This window comes from Salmo salar, chromosome 07 (genome assembly GCF_965601325.2).
Source record: "Salmo salar chromosome 07, fSalSal1, whole genome shotgun sequence".
NCBI classification, from domain to species: domain Eukaryota; kingdom Metazoa; phylum Chordata; class Actinopteri; order Salmoniformes; family Salmonidae; genus Salmo; species Salmo salar.
The window spans coordinates 77,322,524-77,347,239 of NC_138297.1; the positions used below are offsets into that span (position 1 = coordinate 77,322,524).

At 51.0% G+C, this 24,716-nt stretch overlaps 1 protein-coding gene across 1 annotated transcript in view; it reads left to right on the forward strand.

The window, feature by feature from the left end:
• Positions 1–12,079, forward strand: part of ntf3 (neurotrophin 3) — a 108,854-nt gene extending 96,775 nt beyond the window's left edge. The window contains exon 2 of the mRNA XM_082978129.1: positions 8,724–12,079. Coding sequence (XP_082834255.1) covers positions 8,724–9,524 — 801 coding nt within the window. The 3' untranslated portion in view covers positions 9,525–12,079. The remainder of the gene's footprint in view (positions 1–8,723) is intronic.
• Positions 12,080–24,716: the final 12,637 nt, after the last annotated feature.

Sequence of the window (24,716 nt, forward strand, 5' to 3'; positions counted from 1 at the left end):
TAGGTCAGTGGGCTGACCGTGAAGGCTCTGAGAGACTCTGGGTTGAGGTCAGTTTGGTTGTTTGATGTAGTTGTATTAACTCCCCTTGCTAGGTTTGTTCTAGCTCCATGTTTCTGGCTAGCTCGTTAGCCTATTGGCTAGGTTTATGTTGTGTAGCTGGCTAGCTCGTTAGCCTATTGGCTAGGTTTATGTTGTGTAGCTGGCTAGCTCGTTAGCCTATTGGCTAGGTTTATGTTGTGTAGCTGGCTAGCTCGTTAGCCTATTGGCTAGGTTTATGTTGTGTAGCTGGCTAGCTCGTTAGCCTATTGGCTAGGTTTATGTTGTGTAGCTGGCTAGCTCGTTAGCCTATTGGCTAGGTTTATGTTGTGTAGCTGGCTAGCTCGTTAGCCTATTGGCTAGGTTTATGTTGTGTAGCTGGCTAGCTCGTTAGCCTATTGGCTAGGGTTTATGTTGTGTAGCTGGCTAGCTCGTTAGCCTATTGGCTAGGTTTATGTTGTGTAGCTGGCTAGCTCGTTAGCCTATTGGCTAGGTTTATGTTGTGTAGCTGGCTAGCTCGTTAGCCTATTGGCTAGGTTTATGTTGTGTAGCTGGCTAGCTCGTTAGCCTATTGGCTAGGTTTATGTTGTGTAGCAAGCTAGCGAGAGTCAAAACTTCTTCATTTGAGGCGCAAAGTTACTTTCTTTCTATTCTGATTGAATAGAGTTGTTGTTCATCACTTCTTGTCGTGAATTATTTTTTAGATTAGAGTATTTACCTCATTCTGTAGCTCTCTCTCTCTCGCTCTCTCTCTCTGTCATTCAGAATCTGGGTGACAGTAATGATCTGTGCCCCAGTGAGAGTCATTATCTAACTCAAATCAAATTTTATTTGTCACATACACATGGTTAGCAGATGTTAATGCGAGTGTAGCGAAATGCTTGTGCTTCTAGTTCCGACAATGCAGTAATATCTAACAAGTAATCTAACAAATTAACAACAACTACCTTATACACATAAATGTAAAGGGATGAATATGAATATGTACATATAAATATATGGATGAGCGATGGCCGAACGGCATAGGCAGGATGCAGTAGATGGTATAGAACAGTATATACATATGAGATGAGTGATGTAGGATATGTAAACATTGTATAAAGTGGTGTTATTTAAGGTGACTAGTGATACCTTTATTAAGTCAATTTATTAAAGTGACCAGAGATTTGAGTCTGTATGTAGACAGCAGCCTCTGAATGTTAGTGATGGCTGTTTTTCAGTCTCTCGGTCCCAGCTTTGATGCACCTGTACTGACCTCGCCTTCTGGATGATAGTGGGGTGAACAGGAAGTGGCTCGGGTGGTTGATGTCCTTGATGATCTTTTTGTTCTTCCTGTGACATCGGGTGGTGTAGGTGTCCTGGAGGGCAGGTAGTTTTCCCCCGGTGTTGCGTTGTGCAGACCGCACCACCCTCTGGAGAGCCTTACAGTTGAGGGCAGTGCAGTTGCCGTACCAGGCGGTGATACAGCCCAACAGGATGTTCTCGATTGTGCATCTGTAAAAGTTTGTGAGTGTTTTAGGTAACAAGCCACATTTCTTCAGCCTCCTGAGGTTGAAGAGGCGCTGTTGCTCCTTCTTCACCACACTGTCTGTATGGGTGGACCATTTCAGTTTGTCCGTGATGTGTGCGCCGAGGAACTTAAAACTTTCCACCTTCTCCACTGCTGTCCCGTCGATGTGGATAGGGGGCTGCTCCCTCTGCTGTTTCCTGAAGTCCACGATTAGCTCCTTTGTTTTGTTGACATTGAGTGCGAGGTTATTTTCCTGACACCACACTCCCAGGGCCCTCACCTCCTCCCTGTAGGCTGTCTCTCCACCAGGGCCCCTCACCTCCTCCCTGTAGGCTGTCTCTCCACCAGGGCCCTCACCTCCTCCCTGTAGGCTGTCTCTCCACCAGGGCCCTCACCTCCTCCCTGTAGGCTGTCTCTCCACCAGGGCCCCTCACCTCCTCCCTGTAGGCTGTCTCTCCACCAGGGCCCTCACCTCCTCCCTGTAGGCCGTCTCGTCGTTGTTGGTAATCAAGCCTACTACTGTAGTGTCGTCTGCAAACTTGATGATTGAGTTGGAAGCGTGCATGGCCACGCAGACGTGGGTGAACAGGGAGCACAGACGTTGAATTGCGACTCTATTTTGTCTCTATACTGATGCGTTGCTTGTTTGATTGCCTTGCGGAGGGAATAGCTACACTGTTTGTATTCGGTCATGTTTCCATTCGCGTTGCCATGATTTAAAGCGGTGGTTCGCGCTTTCAGTTTCGCGCGAATGCTGCCATTCAATCCACAGTTTCTGGTTAGGAAATGTTTTCATAGTCACAGCGGGTACGACATCTCCGATGTACTTGCTAATAAACTCGCTCACCGAATCAGCGTAGACATCAGTGTTGTTGTCTGAGGCTATCCGGAACATATCCCAGTCCACGTGATCGAAACAATCTTGAAGCGTGGACTCAGTTTGGTCGGACCAGCGTTGAACAGACCTGAGCGCGGGGCGTTTCCTGTTTTAGTTTCTGTCTATAGGCTGGGAGCAACAAAATGGAGTCGTGGTCAGATTCCCCGAAAGGAGGGCGGGGGAGGGCTTTGTATTCACCGCGGAAGTTAGAGTAGCAATGATCCAGAATGCTGCCAGCCCGGGTCGCACATTCGATATGCTGAAAGAATTTAGGAAGTCTCGTTCTCAGGTTAGCTTTGTTAAAATCCCCAGGTACAATAAATGCAGCCTCAGGATATGTGGTTTCCAGTTTACATAGAGACCAGGGAAGTTCTTTCAGGGCCGACGATGTGTCTGCTTGGGAGGGGATATACACGGCTGAGACTATAATCTAAGAGAATTCTCTTGGAAGATAATTCGGTCAGCATTTGGTTGTGAGGAATTCTTGGTCAGGTGGACAAAAGGATTTAAGTTCCTGTATATTGTTATGATTACACCATGAGTCGTTAATCATAAGGCATACACCCCCGCCCTTCTTCTTACCAGAGAGATGTTTGTTTCTCTGTCGGCGTGATGCGTGAAGAAACCGGGTGGCTGTACCGACTCTGACACCATATCCCAAGTGAGCCATGTTTCCGTGAAACAGAGAATGTTACAATCACTGATGTCTCTCTGGAAGGCAACTCGTGCCTTAATTTCGTCCACCTTGTTATCTAGAGATTGGGACATTGGCGAGTAATATGCTCGGGAGCGGTAGATGTTGTGCTCACCTTCTGAGACTGACCAGTAGGCCGCTCCGTCTGCCTCTCCTGCGGCGACCGCGTTGTTTTGGGTCGGGCCTCTGGGACTAGATCCCACGTCCAGGGTGGAGGTTACGAACGAAGGATCCGCGTCGGAAAAGACGTATTCCTGGTCGTAATGTTGGTAAATTGTCATTGTTTTTGTATCCAATAGTTCTTCCCGGCAGAATGTAATAACACATGAGATTTTATGGGCAAACGATATAAGAAATAACACATAAAAAAAAAAACGAATTACTGCATAGTTTCCTAAGGTCCATGATGGTGCCCCACTGTGAGAGTCATTATCTAGCTGCCAGGGTCTCTGTAGCCAACAGGAATGAACTCGTTCTTCAACCAGAAGACAGGGTGAATCAGAGCAGTCTGTATTACGACTACTACTGTGTTAGTTTTCTCTCAGTTTCTGCAGTGGTAGGATCCCGTTTAGGCCCAATCAGTTCCTTCCCACAGGAAGTCTACTGGCGTCACACAAGACTACTTCCTGATCTGAATGGTGGAAGGTGAAGACATCGCCTAGATGCTGGTCTTGGGTCAGTTTTGTATTATCCCCACTAATGGTTAAGGTTAGGATTGAGGGGAGGTGAAGCTGATTCTAGATCTGTTCCTAGTGGAACTTTAACTTCAAACCCATGTGTTGCAATCGCGGCCAGACTTGTAAGAGTTCGGACAGGGTTTCCTCTCGGCACGGCGTCTGGAGTCTACAGTAGCAGCAGCGCTACATGCAACATTGCTGCTAATGTTAAATGATATTAGCAGAGATCATTGATTCACACACCTGCTTTGACCCTTGACCTCAAATAATAGAAATAGAATCTCATTCTAGTTCTGTGCCTCAAATGTTGTTGTGACCAAATAAGCAAGTCAATGCCCCCAGGCTACAGTTGAGTGTTTCCAGGAACTGGCCTCAACCCAGCAGAATGTCTAAATCACTAATAGACTGTCAACCACAAGCTGATGAACTGTCCAACTCTGAATAACTCTGGTCTCAGCCCCTGGTTTCCCCGTCACACAGAGGTACACTTCACCTGCTCCTGCTCCCCCTCCTGTTTCACGTTCCCACTCCTCCTCCTCCTCCTCCTCCTCCTCCTCCTCCGCCTCCTCCTCCTGGTCCTCCCTCATCCTCCTCCTAGTCCCCCTCCCAGTCCTCCTCGTAGTCCCCCTCCCCCTCCCCCTCCTCCTAGTCCCTCTCCCCCTCCTCCTCCTAGTCCCCCTCCTCCTCCTCGTCCTCCCCTCGTCCTCCTCCTAGTCCCCCTCCTCCCCCTCCACCTCCTCCTAGTCCCTCTCCCCCTCCTCCTCCTAGCCCCCCTCCTCCCCCTCCTCCTCCTCCTCCTAGTCCCTCTCCCCCTCCTCCTCCTAGTCCCCCTCCTCGTCATCCTCCTCCTCCTAGTCCCCCTCCTCGTCCTCCTCCTAGTCCCCCTCCTCCTCCTCCTAGTCCCTCTCCCCCTCCTCCTCCTCCTAGTCCCCCTCCTCGTCCTCCTCCTCCTCCTAGTCCCCCTCCCCCTACTCCTCCTCCAAGTCCCCCTCCTCCTCCTCCTCCTCGTCCTCCTCCTACTCCCACTGCCTCACCTGCTTCTCCCCATACTCCCTCCTCCCCCTCCTCCCCGCTTCACCTCCCCCTTCCTATACTCCCTACTCCTCCCCATACTCCCTCCTCCTCCTCCCCATACTCCCTCCTCCTCCTCCTCTCCATACTCCCTCCTCCTCCTCCTCCCCATACTCCCTCCTCCTCCTCCCCATACTCCCTCCTCCTCCTCCTCTCCATACTCCCTCCTCCTCCTCCTCCCCATACTCCCTCCTCCTCCTCTCCATACTCCCTCCTCCTCCTCCTCCTCTCCATACTCCCTCCCCCTCCTCCTCCCCATACTCCCACTCCTCCTTCCCATACTCCTTCCTCCTCCTTCCCATACTCCCTCCTCCTCCTTTCAATACTCCTTCCTCCTCCTCCCCATACTCCCTCCTCCTCCTCCTCCTCCTCCTCCTTTCAATACTCCTTCCTCCTCCTCCCCATACTCCCTGCTCCTCCTCCTCCTTTCAATACTCCCTACTACTGTAGAGAGGTGGGTGTTGTCCCCTGTTCTCCCAACACCCCCACAATGTTGTAGAGAGGTTGGTGTTGTCCCCTGTATGTCTCCCAACACCCCCACAATGTTGTAGAGAGGTTGGTGTTGTCCCCTGTTCTCCCAACACCACCATCAACTGTTGTAGAGAGGTTGGTGTTGTAGAAATTTAGCTTTGATAGTGAACAATAACTTTTAGGTGCATCCAGTGGGCAAAAACAGTTCAATCACCACATTCTGACACTTTGGAGAGGTTGAAAGGACACTGGAATGTCCCCTGGATACCCCATGACAGCACCACAATGTTGGAGTGAGGTTGATACGGTAGAAATTGGGTTTTTAGACTGAACAAAGAGCATTTAGGGATTTAGGCAAATATGTAATAGCACTGGAATTATCTAATCAACAGACATATACCACTTTGGAGACGTTTAGGGACCCTTGGAAACGTCCCGTGACCTCACCACTAGAGAGGTTTAGGGACCCTTGGAAACGTCCCGTGACCGCACCACTAGAGAGGTTTAGGGACCCTTGGAAACGTCCCGTGATCGCACCACCCAGAGAGGTTTAGGGGCCCTTGGAAACGCCCCGTGACCGCACCACTAGAGAGGTTTAGGGACCCTTGGAAACGTCCCGTGACCGCACCGCTAGAGAGGTTTAGGGACCCTTGGAAACGTCCCGTGACCGCACCACTAGAGAGGTTTAGGGACCCTTGGAAACGTCCCGTGACCGCACCACTAGAGAGGTTTAGGGACCCTTGGAAACGTCCCGTGACCGCACCACCCAGAGAGGTTTAGGGACCCTTGGAAACGTCCCGTGACCTCACCACTAGAGAGGTTTAGGGACCCTTGGAAACGTCCCGTGACCGCACCACTAGAGAGGTTTAGGGACCCTTGGAAACGTCCCGTGACCTCACCACTAGAGAGGTTTAGGGGCCCTTGGAAACGTCCCGTGACCGCACCACTAGAGAGGTTTAGGGACCCTTGGAAACGTCCCATGACCTCACCACTAGAGAGGTTTAGGGACCCTTGGAAACGTCCCGTGACCATCTGCCCATTTTCTAGTTGTCAGGTCGATCAATCACATTATTTGTCTGATATTGTTCACATGATGTGGAACCCACCTGATGTGTTTCCAGCTCCGGTCATCAATAATTGAATCAATGAAAGACGACTCTTCATCTTCTGATCATTTCCTCGTCATCTCCCAGATATCTTCTTTCCAAATATACCAAGTGTTGTCGTGTCAGAATCATGTAGTTTCACATGAACAGCCATTACCGTTTCTCTATTTAGGCGGGAAATCTACATTTTGCCATTAACTCCGTCAGATGCTAAAATATCTGATCGATTGGTTACGTTTTTATTGGAGATTTACAAAAATGAATAATTTTCTGCATTTTACAAATGTTTGTATTAAACTTTTTTTTTTTGAGGCAGAAATATGTCTGTTTTGAGTATTTATTGTTGGAGTCCGACAGTGGCTTGTCAACTCTGAACTCTGTAGATGGCTAACAGCAAGCAATACAGATGTAGAAGCACGATGGCTAGGAAAAAGTCCCTAGAAAGGCAGGAACCTAGGAAGAAACCTAGAGAGGAACCAGGCTATGAGGGGTGGCCAGTCCTCTTCTGGCTGTGTCGGGTGGAGATTATAACAGAACATGGCCAAGATGTTCAAATGTTCATAGATGACCAGCAGGGTCAAATAATAATAATCACAGTGGTTGTAGAGGGTGCAACAGGTCAGCACCTCAGGAGTAAACGTCAGTTGGCTTTTCATAGCCGAGCATTCAGAGTTAGAGACAGCAGGTGCGGTAGAGCGAGAGAGTCGAGAACAGCAGGTCTGGGACAGGGTAACATGTCCAGTGAACAGGTCAGGGTTCCATAACCGCAGGCAGAACAGTTGAAACTGGAGCAGCAGCATGACCAGGTGGACTGGGGACAGCAAGGAGTCATCAGGCCATGTAGTCCTGAGGCATGGTCCTGGGCTCAGGTCCTCCGTGAGGGGAGGGAGAGAGAGAGAATTAGAGGGAACATACTTAAATTCACACAGGACACCGGATAAGACAGGAGAAATACTCCAGATATAACAGACTGACCCTAGCCCCCCGACACATACACTACTGCAGCATAAATACTGGAGGCTGAGACAGGAGGGGTCAGGAGACACTGTGGCCCCGTCCGACGATACCCCCGGACAGGGCCAAACAGACAGGATATAACCCCACCCACTTTGCCAAAGCACAGCCCCCACACCACTAGAGGGATGTCTTCAACCACTAACTCACTACCCTGAGACAAGCCCACAAAGATCTTCCCCATGTAAACGAACCCGAGAGGGGCGCCAAACCCAGACAGGAAGATCACGTCAGTGACTCAACCCACTCAAGTGACGCACCCCTCCTAGGGACGGGATGGAAGAGCACCAGTAAGCCAGTGGCTCAGCCCCCATGATAGGGTTAGAGGCAGAGAATCCCAATGGAGAGAGGGGAACCGGCCAGGCAGAGACAGCAAGCGCGGTTCATCGCTCCAGTGCCCTTCCGTTCATAAAACAACATTCATAATACTCCAGGGCTAATTCCGTTAGCATTTTGGCATGATTCAGAACATAAAACAACATTCATAATGCTCCAGGGCTAATTCCGTTAGCATTTTGGCATGATTCAGAACATAAAACAACATTCATAATGCTCCAGGGCTAATTCCGTTAGCATTTTGGCATGATTCAGAACATAAAACAACATTCATAATACTTCAGGGCTAATTCCGTTAGCATTTTGACATGATTCTGGATTCAGAACATAAAACAACATTCATAATACTCCAGGGCTAATTCCGTTAGCATTTTGGCATGATTCAGAACATAAAACAACATTCATAATACTTCAGGGCTAATTCTATTAGCATTTTGACATGATTCTGGATTCAGAAGATAAAACAACATTCATAATACTTCAGGGCTAATACCATTAGCATTTTGGCATGATTCAGAACATAAAACAACATTCATAATACTTCAGGGCTAATTCCGTTTGCATTTTGGCATGATTCTGGACTCAGAACATAAAACAACATTCATAATACTCCAGGGCTAAAATCTGAATCTAGTGGTGTAATTATTGATTATAGGTGATCAATAACTGATATTCTGTCTCCTCTACTCCACAGATCTTACAGGTGAATCTAGTGATGTAATTATTGATTATAGGTGATCAATAACTGATATTCTGTCTCCTCTACTCCACAGATCTTACAGGTGAATCTAGTGATGTAATTATTGATTATAGGTGATTAATAACTGATATTCTGTCTCCTCTACTCCACAGATCTTACAGGTGAATCTAGTGATGTAATTATTGATTATAGGTGATTAATGACTGATATTCTGTCTCCTCTACTCCACAGATCTTACAGGTGAATCTAGTGATGTCCATGTTGCTGTATGTATTGTTCCTAGCGTACCTGTACGGTATCCAGGCAACGCACACGGAGCGCCAGCAGGCCCCGCCGACCCAGGACCCCGTCAACTCCCTCATCATCCAGCTGCTGCAGGCGGACCTGACCCGCGGCCGTGGGAGGCACGCCCAGGACACCTCGCCACCGTTCGGCCCGCCGGCCGTCGACACCCTCCTGGACGACACTAAATTCCCGGAGAGGCGGAGCTCGCTGTACCAGCCAATGGGAGACCTGTCGTCCGACCTGCTCCAGCAGCAGAAACGTTACAACTCTCCCCGGGTCCTGCTGAGCGATCGGGCACCACTGCAGCCTCCTCCGCTCTACTCTATAGACGACTACGCGACTGGCAGCTCCGACGGAACCAACAAGACCCGCAGGAAGAGATACGCGGAACACAAGAGTTACCGCGGGGAGTACTCCGTCTGCGACAGCCAATCGCAGTGGGTGACGGACAAGACGAACGCGGTGGACATCAGGGGTCGTCAGGTCACCGTCCTGGATCAGATAAAGACGGGAACCGCCGAAAGCAACTTTGTTAAGCAGTACTTCTACGAGACCAAGTGTCGGACTGCCAAACCTTTTAAGAGCGGCTGTCGCGGCATCGACGACAAACACTGGAACTCGCAGTGTAAAACGTCTCAGACTTACGTCAGAGCTCTGACGCAGGACCGGACCTCTGTGGGCTGGCGCTGGATACGGATAGACACTTCCTGTGTCTGTGCGTTGTCACGGAAACACCGCAGGACGTAAAAACACACACAACCTGACCAAAGACATTATGGGATATATTTCCTTATTGTGAAAGACGGGGGTGGGGGGGGGTGGGCTGTACATATAAATTATTATTTAAGTTATGTGAAATGCATGTAGTTTCTACATGGCTATATATGATATATAAATATATTTGTTATTTATTGAAGTCATCATCAAAGGAAAATAAATAAAAAATAAACCAACAAATCCTAACATTCGGCTCCACAGCCACGACACAGTCTAGTATGGAGAGACTCTACCATTGGGCTGAACAGTACAGTCTAGTATGGAGAGACTCTACCATTGGGGCTGAACAGTACAGTCTAGTATGGAGAGACTCTACCATTGGGGCTGGACAGTACAGTCTAGTATGGAGAGACTCTACCATTGGGGCTGGACAGTACAGTCTAGTATGGAGAGACTCTACCATTGGGCTGAACAGTACAGTCTAGCATGGAGAGACTCTACCATTGGGGCTGGACAGTACAGTCTAGTATGGAGAGACTCTACCATTGGGCTGAACAGTACAGTCTAGTATGGAGAGACTCTACCATTGGGCTGAACAGTACAGTCTAGTATGGAGAGACTCTACCATTGGGCTGAACAGTACAGTCTAGCATGGAGAGACTCTACCATTGGGCTGGACAGTACAGCCTAGCATGGAGAGACTCTACCATTGGGCTGGACAGTACAGCCTAGTATGGAGAGACTCTACCATTGGGCTGGACAGTACAGCCTACTATGGAGAGACTCTACCATTGGGGCTGGACAGTACAGTCTAGCATGGAGAGACTACCATTGGGCTGGACAGTACAGTCTAGCATGGAGAGACTCTACCATTGGGCTGGACAGTACAGCCTAGTATGGAGAGACTCTACCATTGGGCTGGACAGTACAGTCTAGCATGGAGAGACTCTACCATTGGGGCTGGACAGTACAGTCTAGTATGGAGAGACTCTACCATTGGGCTGAACAGTACAGTCTAGCATGGAGAGACTCTACCATTGGGCTGGACAGTACAGCCTAGTATGGAGAGACTCTACCATTGGGCTGGACAGTACAGTCTAGTATGGAGAGACTCTACCATTGGGCTGGACAGTACAGCCTAGTATGGAGAGACTCTACCATTGGGCTGGACAGTACAGCCTAGTATGGAGAGACTCTACCATTGGGGCTGGACAGTACAGTCTAGCATGGAGAGACTACCATTGGGCTGGACAGTACAGCCTAGTATGGAGAGACTCTACCATTGGGCTGGACAGTACAGCCTAGTATGGAGAGACTCTACCATTGGGCTGGACAGTACAGCCTAGTATGGAGAGACTCTACCATTGGGCTGGACAGTACAGCCTAGCATCTTCAGACTCAGACCATGGAGCTGGACAGTACAGCCTAGTATGGAGAGACTCTACCATTGGGCTGGACAGTACAGCCTAGTATGGAGAGACTCTACCATTGGGCTGGACAGTACAGCCTAGTATGGAGAGACTCTACCATTGGGCTGGACAGTACAGTCTAGCATGGAGAGACTCTACCATTGGGGCTGGACAGTACAGCCTAGTATGGAGAGACTCTACCATTGGGGCTGGACAGTACAGTCTAGTATGGAGAGACTCTACCATGGGGCTCGACAGTACAGCCTAGTATGGAGAGACTCTACCATTGGGCTGGACAGTACAGCCTATTATGGAGAGACTCTACCATTGGGGCTGGACAGTACAGCCTAGTATGGAGAGACTCTACCATGGGGCTGGACAGTACAGCCTAGTATTATGAGACTCTACCATTGGGGCTGGACAGTACAGCCTAGCATCTTCAGACTCAGACCATGGAGCTGGACAGTACAGCCTAGTATGGAGAGACTCTACCATTGGGCTGGACAGTACAGCCTAGCATGGAGAGACTCTACCATTGGGCTGGACAGTACAGCCTAGTATGGAGAGACTCTACCATTGGGCTGGACAGTACAGCCTAGTATGGAGAGACTCCACCATTGGGCTGGACAGTACAGCCTAGTATGGAGAGACTCTACCATTGGGCTGGACAGTACAGCCTATTATGGAGAGACTCTACCATTGGGCCGGACAGTACAGCCTAGTATGGAGAGACTCTACCATTGGGCTGAACAGTACAGCCTAGCATCTTCAGACTCAGATCATGGGGCTGGACAGTACAGCCTAGTATGGAGAAACTCTACCGTTGGGCTGGACAGTACAGCCTAGTATGGAGAGGCTCTACCATCGGGCTGGACAGTACAGAATAGTATGGAGAGACTCTACCATTGGGCTGGACAGTACAGCCTAGAATGGAGAGACTCTACCATTGGGCTGGACAGTACAGTCTAGCATGGAGAGACTCTACCATGGAGCTGGACAGTACAGTCTAGTATGGAGAGACTCTACCACGGGGCTGGACAGTAAAGCCTAGTATGGAGAGACTCTACCACGGGGCTGGACAGTACAGCCTAGTATGGAGAGACTCTACCACGGGGCTGGACAGTACAGCCTAGTATGGAGAGACTCTACCACGGGGCTGGACAGTACAGCCTAGTATGGAGAGACTCTACCACGGGGCTGGACAGTACAGCCTAGTATGGAGAGACTCTACCACGGGGCTGGACAGTACAGCCTAGTATGGAGAGACTCTACCACGGGGCTGGACAGTACAGTCTAGTATGGAGAGACTCTACCACGGGGCTGGACAGTACAGCCTAGTATGGAGAGACTCTACCACGGGGCTGGACAGTACAGCCTAGTATGGAGAGACGACGTGCCTTGTTGATATACCCAGGGCAGCAGATGAAAAAGAGGATATGACATCACTAGGGGATATGACATCACTAGGGGATATGACATCACTAGGGGATATGACATCACTAGGGGATATGACATCACTAGGGGATATGACATAAGTCTGGATATATGGACTAACCATGTACCTGTACAGTCTGGATATATGGACTAACCATGTACCTGTACAGTCTGGATATATGGACTAACCATGTACCTGTACAGTCTGGATATATGGACTAACCATGTACCTGTACTGTCTGGATATATGGACTAACCATGTACCTGTACAGTCTGGATATATGGACTAACCATGTACCTGTACAGTCTGGATATATGGACTAACCATGTACCTGTACTGTCTGGATATATGGACTAACCATGTACCTGTACAGTCTGGGTATATGGACTAACCATGTACCTGTACTGTCTGGATATATGGACTAACCATGTACCTGTACTGTCTGGATATATGGACTAACCATGTACCTGTACAGTCTGGATATATGGACTAACCATGTACCTGTACTGTCTGGATATATGGACTAACCATGTACCTGTACTGTCTGGGTATATGGACTAACCATGTACCTGTACTGTCTGGATATATGGACTAACCATGTACCTGTACTGTCTGGATATATGGACTAACCATGTACCTGTACTGTCTGGATATATGGACTAACCATGTACCTGTACTGGTATTCAACAGAGGCCCTGAATTATGACTGATGAGCTGATATACAACAGACCAGACTGGTTTGGGTTTTTCATAATGTAGTAACTCATGGTTTTGCTGTATCATCCAGGATCAATACATGAGGTCTGATATGGTGCTTTTGTACCAAACACATGGGTGGCCTCTGACCTGGAAGAGCTGGTGGCTGTAGGGAGGCTGGGCAGTATGGAGCAGGTCTGGTGGCTGTAGGGAGGCTGGGCAGTATGGAGCAGGTCTGGTGGCTGTAGGGAGGCTGGGCAGTATGGAGCAGGTCTGGTGGCTGTAGGGAGGCTGGGCAGTATGGAGCAGGTCTGGTGGCTGTAGGGAGGCTGGGCAGTATGTATGGAGCAGGTCTGGTGGCCTCTGACCTGGAAGAGCTGGTGGCTGTAGGGAGGCTGGGCAGTATGTATGGAGCAGGTCTGGTGGCTGTAGGGAGGCTGGGCAGTATGGAGCAGGTCTGGTGGTTGTAGGGAGGCTGGGCAGTATGTATGGAGCAGGTCTGGTGGCCTCTGGCCTGGAAGAGCTGGTGGCTGTAGGGAGGCTGGGCAGTATGGAGCAGGTCTGGTGGCTGTAGGGAGGCTGGGCAGTATGGAGCACGTCTGGTGGCTGTAGGGAGGCTGGGCAGTATGGAGCAGGTCTGGTGGCCTCATTAGGTCATGTTCCACTAATATTATCAGGACCAAAGCTTCTCAGCCCCCTCCTCTCCCTGTTCACTCAGAACCTGGTAGAACCTCAGAACCTGGTAGAACCTCAGAACCTGGTAGAACCTTCGAACCTCAGAACCTGGTAATGCCTGGTAGAACCTCAGAACCTGGTAGAACCTTCGAACCTCAGAACCTGGTAATGCCTGGTAGAACCTCAGAACCTGGTAGAACCTCAGAACCTGGTAGAACCTTCGAACCTGGTAGAACCTCAGAACCTGGTAGAATCTAGTAGAACCCGAGTGAACCCAGTAGAACCCGATAGAGCTCTGTGTAGTCGAGAGGGCTAGCAGCAGGTAGGTCGTCCCATAGAAAGTGTAGTGGTTCGGTGAGTGTTGAGGTGTTGAAGCAGGTAGGTTAGCGGGTCTCAGGCCCACATCAGACCGTGCCATAGCTAACAACGTGGTGTCTAAGGAGATGTTCGTGTGTGCAGAGCTAGGATTGAAACCCCCTAAGCTGTCCTGGAAGATGCTTTACTGCAGGACAAACCCAGCCTCAGATCACTGGCTGTCCGGTGGGTTTTACCTAAATCATGCATCGATGTCATTTGGAAGTCTGCAGGACAGAGTTGTGTGTCGCGTAAGACCTCAGACTTCCTGTCGGCTACTAAGTCTGACAGCAATGCCAGAGAGCTATTCATAAGACTTCCAGGTCAGAGGTTAAAGGTTAGATGGTCAGTTGGTTCAGGCTCAGACACTCAATCTGACACCTGTCTATCAAACTAACACTACCAAACTAGCAACCCAAACCCCTAGCCCTACCTCACTAGCCCTACCTCACCCTGTCCCCTAGCCCTACCTCACTAACCCTACCTCACCCTGACCCCTAGCCCTACCTCCCTAGCTCTACCTCACCCTGTCCCCTAGCCCTACCTCACTAGCCCTACCTCACCCTGACCCCTAGCCCTACCTCAGTAACCCTACCTCACCCTGACCCCTAGCCCTACCTCACCCTGTCCCCTAGCCCTACCTCACCCTGTCCCCTAGCCCTACCTCACCCTGACCCCTAGCCCTACCTCACCCTGTCCCCTAGCCCTACCTCACCCTGACCCCGCCCTACCTCACCCTGTCCCCTAGCCCTACCTCACCCTGACCCCTAGCCCTACCTCACCCTGACCCCTAGCCCTACCTCACTAGCCCTACCTCACCCTGACCCCTAGCCCTACCTCAGTAACCCTACCTCACCCTGACCCCTAGCCCTACCTCACCCTGTCCCCTAGCCCTACCTCACTAACCCTGACCCCTAGCCCTACCTCACTAACCCTACCTCACCCTGACCCCTAGCCCTACCTCACCCTGACCCCTAGCCCTACCTCACTAACCCTGACCCCTAGCCCTACCTCACTAACCCTACCTCACCCTGACCCCTAGCCCTACCTCACCCTGACCCCTAGCCCTACCTCACTAACCCTACCTCACCCTGACCCCTAGTCCTACCTCACCCTGACCCCTAGCCCTACCTCACTAACCCTGTCCCCTAGCCCTACCTCACTAACCCTACCTCACCCTGACCACTAGCCCTACCTCACCCTGACCCCTAGCCCTACCTCACCCTGACCCCTAGTCCTACCTCAGGGTCAGAGAACACTGAGAAGACCTGTCAACCTCAATGTATTGGGAGGAACATCCACACAACCATCTCCTAACATCCACACAACCATCTCCTAACATCCACACAACCATCACAGAACATCCACACAACCATCACAGAACATTCACACAACCATCACAGAACATTCACACAACCATCACAGAACATTCACACAACCATCACAGAACATTCACACAACCATCACAGAACATTCACACAACCATCACTGAACATTCACACAACCATCTCCTAACATTCACACAACCATCACCGAACATCCACACAACCATCTCCTAACATTCATACAACCATCTCCTAACATCCACACAACCATCACAGAACATCCACACAACCATCACAGAACATTCATACAACCATCACAGAACATTCACACAACCATCACAGAACATTCACACAACCATCACAGAACATTCACACAACCATCACAGAACATCTCACACAACCATCACACAACATCTCATCACAACCATCACAGAACATTCATACAACCATCACAGAGCATTCATACAACCATCACAGAACATCCATACAACCATCACAGAACATCATACAACCATCACAGAACATTCATACAACATCTAACATCCACACAACCATCTCATAACATCCATACAACCATCACAGAACATTCATACAACCATCACAGAGCATTCATACAACCATCACAGAACATTCATACAACCATCACAGAACATTCATACAACCATCACAGAACATCTCATACAACCATCACAGAACATCCATACAACCATCACAGAACATTCCATACAACCATCACAGAACATCCATACAACCATCACAGAACATTCACACAACCATCACAGAACATTCATACAACCATCACAGAACATCCATACAACCACCACAGAACATTCATACAACCATCACAGAACATCCATACAACCATCACAGAACATTCATACAACCACCACAGAACATCCATACAACCATCACAGAACATTCATACAACCACCACAGAACATCCATACAACCACTCACAGAACATCCATACAACCATCACAGAACATCCATACAACCATCACAGAACATCCATACAACCATCACAGAACATCCATACAACCATCACAGAACATCCATACAACCATCACAGAACATCCATACAACCATCACAGAACATCCATACAACCATCACAGAACATTCACACAACCATCACAGAACATCCATACAACCATCACAGAACATCCATACAACCATCACAGAACATCCATACAACCATCACAGAACATCCATACAACCATCACAGAACATTCACACAACCATCACAGAACATCCATACAACCATCACAGAACATCCATACAACCATCACAGAACATCCATACAACCATCACAGAACATCCATACAACCATCACAGAACATCCATACAACCATCACAGAACATCCATACAACCATCACAGAACATCCATACAACCATCACAGAACATCATACAACCATCACAGAACATCCACACAACCATCACAGAACATCCATACAACCATCACAGAACATCCATACAACCATCACAGAACATCCATACAACCATCAGCAGAACATCCAGAGCAACTCAGGCAGCTGAACCAGAGCAACTCAGGCAGCTGAACCAGAGCAACTCAGGCAGCTGAACCAGAGCAACTCAGGCAGCTGAACCAGAGCAACTCAGCCAGCTGAACCAGAGCAACTCAGGCAGCTAAACCAGAGCAACTCAGGCAGCTAAACCAGAGCAACTCAGGCAGCTGAACCAGAGCAACTCAGGCAGCTGAACCAGAGCAACTCAGGCAGCTGAACCAGAGCAACTCAGGCAGCTGAACCAGAGCAACTCAGGCAGCTAAACCAGAGCAACTCAGGCAGCTAAACCAGAGCAACTCAGGCAGCTGAACCAGAGCAACTCAGGCAGCTGAACCAGAGCAACTCAGGCAGCTGAACCAGAGCAACTCAGGCAGCTGAACCAGAGTTAACTAAGTCACTAAAGCTTTGATGCAGGGAGAGGGATTGACAGGCGGACAGAGTAAGGAATGAGAGTTTAAACCAGAGGTTATATTTAATGAGAAGGAGATTCATAGATTATAATCCTACTGGAGTTGGACAAAGCTATATGATGTTAATACAGACACCACTATAAACAATCCAACCCAAATATAGACCTGTTAACAACCTGAGAATGGAGTTACACCAGCATAGGAGGAGGAGAGGAGGGGGAGAGGAGGAGGAGAGGAGGAGGGAGAGGAAGGGGAGAGGAAGGGGGAGAGGAGAGAGGAGAGGAAGGGGAGAGGAAGGGGAGAGGAGAGAGGAGAGGAGGAGGAGAGGAGGGAGGAGGAGAGGAGGAGGAGAGGAAGGGGAGAGGAGGGGGAGAGGAGGAGGAGAGGAAGGGGAGAGGAGGAGGAGAGGAGGAGGAGAGGAGGAGGAGAGGAGGGAGGAGAGGAGGGGAGAGGAGGGGAGAGGAGGGGGAGAGGAAGGCGGAGAGGAGGAGGAGAGGAAGGGGAGAGGAAGGGGAGAGGAGGAGGAGAGGAAGGGGAGAGGAAGGGGAGAGGAGGAGGAGAGGAAGGGGAGAGGAGGGGAGAGGAGGGGGAGAGGAGGAGGAGAGGAGGAGGAGAGGAGGAGGAGAGGAAGGGGAGAGGAGGAGGGAGAGGAAGGAGGAGAGGAAGGGGAGAGGAGGAGGAGAGGAAGGGGAGAGGAGGAGGAGAGGAGGAGGAGAGGAAGGGGAGAGGAAGGGGAGAGGAGGAGGAAGGGGAGAGGAGGGGGAGAGGAAGGAGGAGAGGAGGAGGAGAGGAGGAGGAGAGGAAGAGGAGAGGAGGAGGAGAGGAAGGGGAGAGGAAGGAGGAGAGGAGGAGGAGAGGAAGGGGAGAGGAAGGGGAGAGGAGGAGGAGAGGAAGGGGAGAGGAGGAGGAGAGGAGGAGGAGAGGAAGGGGAGAGGAGGAGGAGAGGAGGAGGAGAGGAAGGGGAGAGGAGGGGGAGAGGAGGAGGAGAGGAGGAGGAGAGGAAGGGGAGAGGAGGAGGAGAGGAGGAGGAGAGGAAGGGGAGAGGAGGGGGAGAGGAGGAGGAGAGGGAGGGGAGAGGAGGAGGAGAGGAGGAGGAGAGGAAGGGGAGAGGAAGGGGAGAGGAGGAGGAGAGGAGGAGGAGAGGAGGAGGAGAGGAAGGGGAGAGGAGGGGGAGAGGAAGGGGAGAGGAGGAGGAGAGGAGGAGGAGAGGAAGAGGAGGGGGAGAGGAGGAGGAGAGGAAGGGGAGAGGAAGGAGAGAGGAGGAGGAGAGGAGGAGGAGAGGAAGAGGAGAGCAAGAGGAGAGGAGGGGGAGAGGAGGGGGAGAGGAAGGGGAGAGGAGGAGGAGAGGAGGAGGAGAGGAAGGGGAGAGGAGGAGGAGAGGAGGGGGAGGAGGAAGGGGAGAGGAGGAGGAGAGGAGGGGGAGAGGAAAGTGAGAGGAGGGGGAGAGGAGGAGGAGAGGGAGGGGAGAGGAAGGGGAGAGGAGGGGGAGAGGAGGGGAGAGGAAGGGGAGAGGAAGGGGAGAGGAGGGGAGAGGAGGAGGAGAGGAGGAGGAGAGGAAGGGGAAGGAGGAGGAGAGGAGGAGGAGAGGAGGAGAGAGGAGGAGGAGAGCAAGAGGAGAGCAAGAGAGAGGAGGGGAGAGGAGGGGAGAGGAAGGGGAGAGGAAGGGGAGAGGAGGGGGAGAGGAAGGGGAAGGAGGAGGAGAGGAAGGGGAGAGGAAGGGGAGAGGAGGGGGAGAGGAGGGGAGAGGAGGAGGAGAGGAAGGGGCGATTCAGAGAACAGGGAAATATCAGAAGGGTGGAACCACTGACCTATAGGGTGGAACAGAGAGGAGTTCTCCCCCTACACCACCCACACCATTACAGAGAGGAGTTCTCCCCCTACACCACCCACACCATTACAGAGAGGAGTTCTCCCCCTACACCACCCACACCATTACAGAGAGGAGTTCTCCCCCTACACCACCCACACCATTACAGAGAGGAGTTCCCCCCCTACACCACCCACACCATTACAGAGAGGAGTTCTCCCCTTACACCACCCACACCATTACAGAGAGGAGTTCTCCCCCTACACCACCCACACCATTACAGAGAGGAGTTCTCCCCCTACACCACCCACACCATTACAGAGAGGAGTTCTCCCCCTACACCACCCACACCATTACAGAGAGGAGTTCTCCCCCTACACCACCCACACCATTACAGAGAGGAGTTCTCCCCCTACACCACCCACACCATTACAGAGAGGAGTTCTCCCCCTACACCACCCACACCATTACAGAGAGGAGTTCTCCCCCTACACCACCCACACCATTACAGAGAGGAGTTCTCCCCCTACACCACCCACACCATTACAGAGAGGAGTTCTCCCCCTACACCACCCACACCATTACAGAGAGGAGTTCCCCCCCTACACCACCCACACCATTACAGAGAGGAGTTCTCCCCCTACACCACCCACACCATTACAGAGAGGAGTTCTCCCCCCTACACCACCCACACCATTACAGAGAGGAGTTCTCCCCCTACACCACCCACACCATTACAGAGAGGAGTTCTCCCCTTACACCACCCACACCATTACAGAGAGGAGTTCTCCCCCTACACCACCCACACCATTACAGAGAGGAGTTCTCCCCCTACACCACCCACACCATTACAGAGAGGAGTTCCCCCCTACACCACCCACACCATTACAGAGAGGAGTTCTCCCACTACACCACCCACACCATTACAGAGAGGAGTTCTCCCACTACACCACCCACACCATTACAGAGAGGAGTTCTCCCCCTACACCACCCACACCATTACAGAGAGGAGTTCTCCCACTACACCACCCACACCATTACAGAGAGGAGTTCTCCCCCTACACCACCCACACCATTACAGAGAGGAGTTCTCCCCCTACACCACCCACACCATTACAGAGAGGAGTTCTCCCCCTACACCACCCACACCATTACAGAGAGGAGTTCTCCCCCTACACCACCCACACCATTACAGAGAGGAGTTCTCCCCCTACACCACCCACACCATTACAGAGAGGAGTTCTCCCCCTACACCACCCACACCATTACAGAGAGGAGTTCTCCCCCTACACCACCCACACCATTACAGAGAGGAGTTCTCCCCCTACACCACCCACACCATTACAGAGAGGAGTTCTCCCCCTACACCACCCACACCATTACAGAGAGGAGTTCTCCCCCTACACCACCCACACCATTACAGAGAGGATTTCTCCCCCTACACCACCCACACCATTACAGAGAGGAGTTCCCCCCCCTACACCACCCACACCATTACAGAGAGGAGTTCCCCCCCTACACCACCCACACCATTACAGAGAGGAGTTCGCCCACTTTATTACACATCAATACACTTTATTACACACTAATACACACAAATACACTTTAATACCCATCAATACACTTTATTACACACTAATACACACCAATACACACCAATACACTTTATTACACACTAATACACACCAATACACTTTAATACCCATCAATACACTTTATTACACACTAATACACACCAATACACTTTAATACCCATCAATACACTTTATTACACACTAATACACTTTATTACACACTAATACCCACCGATACACTATTACACACTAATACACACCAATACACTTTATTACACACTAATACCCACCAATACACTGTATTACACACTAATACACACCAATACACTTTAATACCCATCAATACACTTTAATACACACTAATACACACTAATACACTTTATTACCCACCAATACACTTTATTACACACCAATACACTTTATTACACACTAATACACTTTAATACCCACCAATACACTTTATTACACACTCATACACACCAATACACTTTAATACACACCAATACACTTTAATACCCATCAATACACTGTATTACACACTAATACACACCAATACACTTTAATACCCACCAATATATTTTATTACACACTAATACCCACCAATACACCTGAACAGGTCTGAAACTGTACCCAGACACACAGAGAGGATGTTGACGCTGCAGTAGATACTAGAACCCAAATGGATATTCTGTCATGTTGGTTTCTATTGGTTAGGAGGACATTGAAGTGGCCTGCTGTTACCATAGTAACTCAATGCCAGTCTGGCTGCTTCTTAAACCACTTGGTGTTTTAAGCCACATTCAACCTCCAGTTCTGAATCTAATGCATTTCCAGGAAAAAGGAAGGTTGTTAACTTCTTATTTTACAGTTCCCAGCTATTTAATGAGGAGAATGTGCCAAACACAGCACATTTAAGGACAGCTAAAGGCCCCCCCCCCTCCCCCCCCAGCCCCATCCAGGCTGTAGGACCCCCCCCCCCCCAGCCCCATCCAGGCTGTAGGACCCCCCCCCCCAGCCCCATCCAGGCTGTAGGACCCCCCCCTCCCCAGCCCCATCCAGGCTGTAGGACCCCCCCCCCCAGCCCCATCCAGGCTGTAGGACCCCCCCCTCCCCAGCCCCATCCAGGCTGTAGGACCCTCCCCAGCCCCATCCAGGCTGTAGGACCCCCCCCCCAGCCCCATCCAGGCTGTAGGACCCCCCCCCCCCAGCCCCATCCAGGCTGTAGGACCCCCCCCCTCCCCAGCCCCATCCAGGCTGTAGGACCCTCCCCAGCCCCATCCAGGCTGTAGGACCCCCCCCCCCCCAGCCCCATCCAGGCTGTAGGACCCCCCCCCCCCCAGCCCCATCCAGGCTGTAGGACCCCCCCCCCCCCAGCCCCATCCAGGCTGTAGGACCCCCCCCCCCCCCCCCCCAGCCCCATCCAGGCTGTAGGACCCCCCCCCCCAGCCCCATCCAGGCTGTAGGACCCCCCCCCCCCCCCCCAGCCCCATCCAGGCTGTAGGCCCCCCCCCCAGCCCCATCCAGGCTGTAGGACCCCCCCCCCCCAGCCCCATCCAGGCTGTAGGACCCCCCCCCCCCAGCCCCATCCAGGCTGTAGGCCCCCCCCCCAGCCCCATCCAGGCTGTAGGACCCCCCCCCCCCCAGCCCCATCCAGGCTGTAGGACCCCCCCCCCCCCAGCCCCATCCAGGCTGTAGGCCCCCCCCCCCAGTGAAGAGTCTATTGGATGGTACTTGTTCTGTTAGCGACCTGTTAGATGGCTGGTGTAAACTGTCTGTACTGTGTTCTGAACGGTCTGTACTGTGTTCTGAACGGTCTGTACTGTCTGTACTGTCTGTACTGTGTTCTGAACGGTCTGTACTGTGTTCTGAACTTTGTGAACGGTCTGTACTGTGTTCTGAACGGTCTGTACTGTGTTCTGAATGGTCTGTACTGTGTTCTGAACGGTCTGTACTGTCTGTACTGTCTATACTGTCTGTACTGTACTATTCATCTGACTCTACTGAGAACTGATCCCAGAGCAGCGCTTTAAAGACTCTGTCCTCTGTCCTCTATTCATCTGACTCTACTGAGAACTGATCCCAGAGCAGCGCTTTAAAGACTCTGTCCTCTGTCCTCTATTCATCTGACTCTACTGAGAACTGACCCCAGAGCAGCGCTTTAAAGACTCTGTCCTCTGTCCTCTATTCATCTGACTCTACTGAGAACTGACCCCAGAGCAGCGCTTTAAAGACTCTGTCCTCTGTCCTCTATTCATCTGACTCTACTGAGAACTGACCCCAGAGCAGCGCTTTTAAAGACTCAGTCCTCTGTCCTCTATTCATCTGACTCTACTGAGAACTGACCCCAGAGCAGGGCTTTTAAAGACTCAGTCCTCTGTCCTCTATTCATCTGACTCTACTGAGAACTGACCCCAGAGCAGCGCTTTTAAAGACTCAGTCCTCTGTCCTCTATTCATCTGACTCTACTGAGAACTGACCCCAGAGCAGCGCTTTAAAGACTCTGTCCTCTGTCCTCTATTCATCTGACTCTACTGAGAACTGACCCCAGAGCAGCGCTTTTAAAGACTCTGTCCTCTGTCCTCTATTCATCTGACTCTACTGAGAACTGACCCCAGAGCAGCGCTTTTAAAGACTCTGTCCTCTGTCCTCTATTCATCTGACTCTACTGAGAACTGACCCCAGAGCAGGGCTTACAGACGCTATCCCTTTGACTCTACTCTCTCCAACAGATCAGGACTCACGGCCCATCTGTATGTCTGTCTGTCCGTCCGTTTGTGTGGTGAAACATGAATAAACATATGACTATGTTTTCTATAACTCTCAGTCTCTACCTGTGTTATTACTGAGTTACACATTTACATTTTACATTTACGTCATTTAGCAGACGCTCTTATCCAGAGCGACTTACAAATTGGTGCATTCACCTTATGATATCCAGTGGAACAACCACTTTACAATAGTGCATCTAAATCTTTTAAGGGGGGGGGTTAGAAGGATTACATTATCCTATCCCAGGTATTCCTTAAAGAGGTGGGATTTCAGGTGTCTCCGGAAGGTGGTGATTGACTCCGCTGTCCTGGCGTCGTGAGGGAGCTTGTTCCACCATTGGGGTGCCAGAGCAGCGAACACTTTTGACTGGGCTGAGCGGGAACTGTGCTTCCTCAGAGGTAGGGGGGCCAGCAGGCCAGAGGTGGATGAGCGCAGTGCCCTCGTTTGGGTGTAGGGACTGATCATAGCCTGAAGGTACGGAGGTGCCGTTCCCCTCACAGCTCCGTAGGCAAGCACCATGGTCTTGTAGCGGATGCGAGCTTCAACTGGAAGCCAGTGGAGAGAGCGGAGGAGCGGGGTGACGTGAGAGAACTTGGGAAGGTTGAACACCAGACGGGCTGCGGCGTTCTGGATCAGTTGTAGGGGTTTAATGGCACAGGCAGGGAGCCCCGCCAACAGCGAGTTGCAGTAATCCAGACGGGAGATGACAAGTGCCTGGATTAGGACCTGCGCCGCTTCCTGTGTGAGGCAGGGTCGTACTCTGCGAATGTTGTAGAGCATGAAGCTACAGGATCGGGTCACCGCCTTGATGTTAGTGGAGAACGACAGGGTGTTGTCCAGGGTCACGCCAAGGTTCTTAGCACTCTGGGAGGAGGACACAAGGGAGTTGTCAACAGTGATGGCGAGAACATGGAACGGGCAGTCCTTCCCCGGGAGGAAGAGCAGCTCCGTCTTGCCGAGGTTCAGCTTGAGGTGGTGATCCGTCATCCACACTGATATGTCTGCCAGACATGCAGAGATGCGATTCGCCACCTGGTTATCAGAAGGGGGAAAGGAGAAGATTAATTGTGTGTCGTCTACGTAGCAATGATAGGAGAGACCATGTGAGGATATGACAGAGCCAAGTGACTTGGTGTATAGCGAGAATAGGAGAGGGCCTAGAACTGAGCCCTGGGGGACACCAGTGGTGAGAGCACGTGGTGCGGAGACGGATTCTCGCCATGCCACCTGGTAGGAGCGACC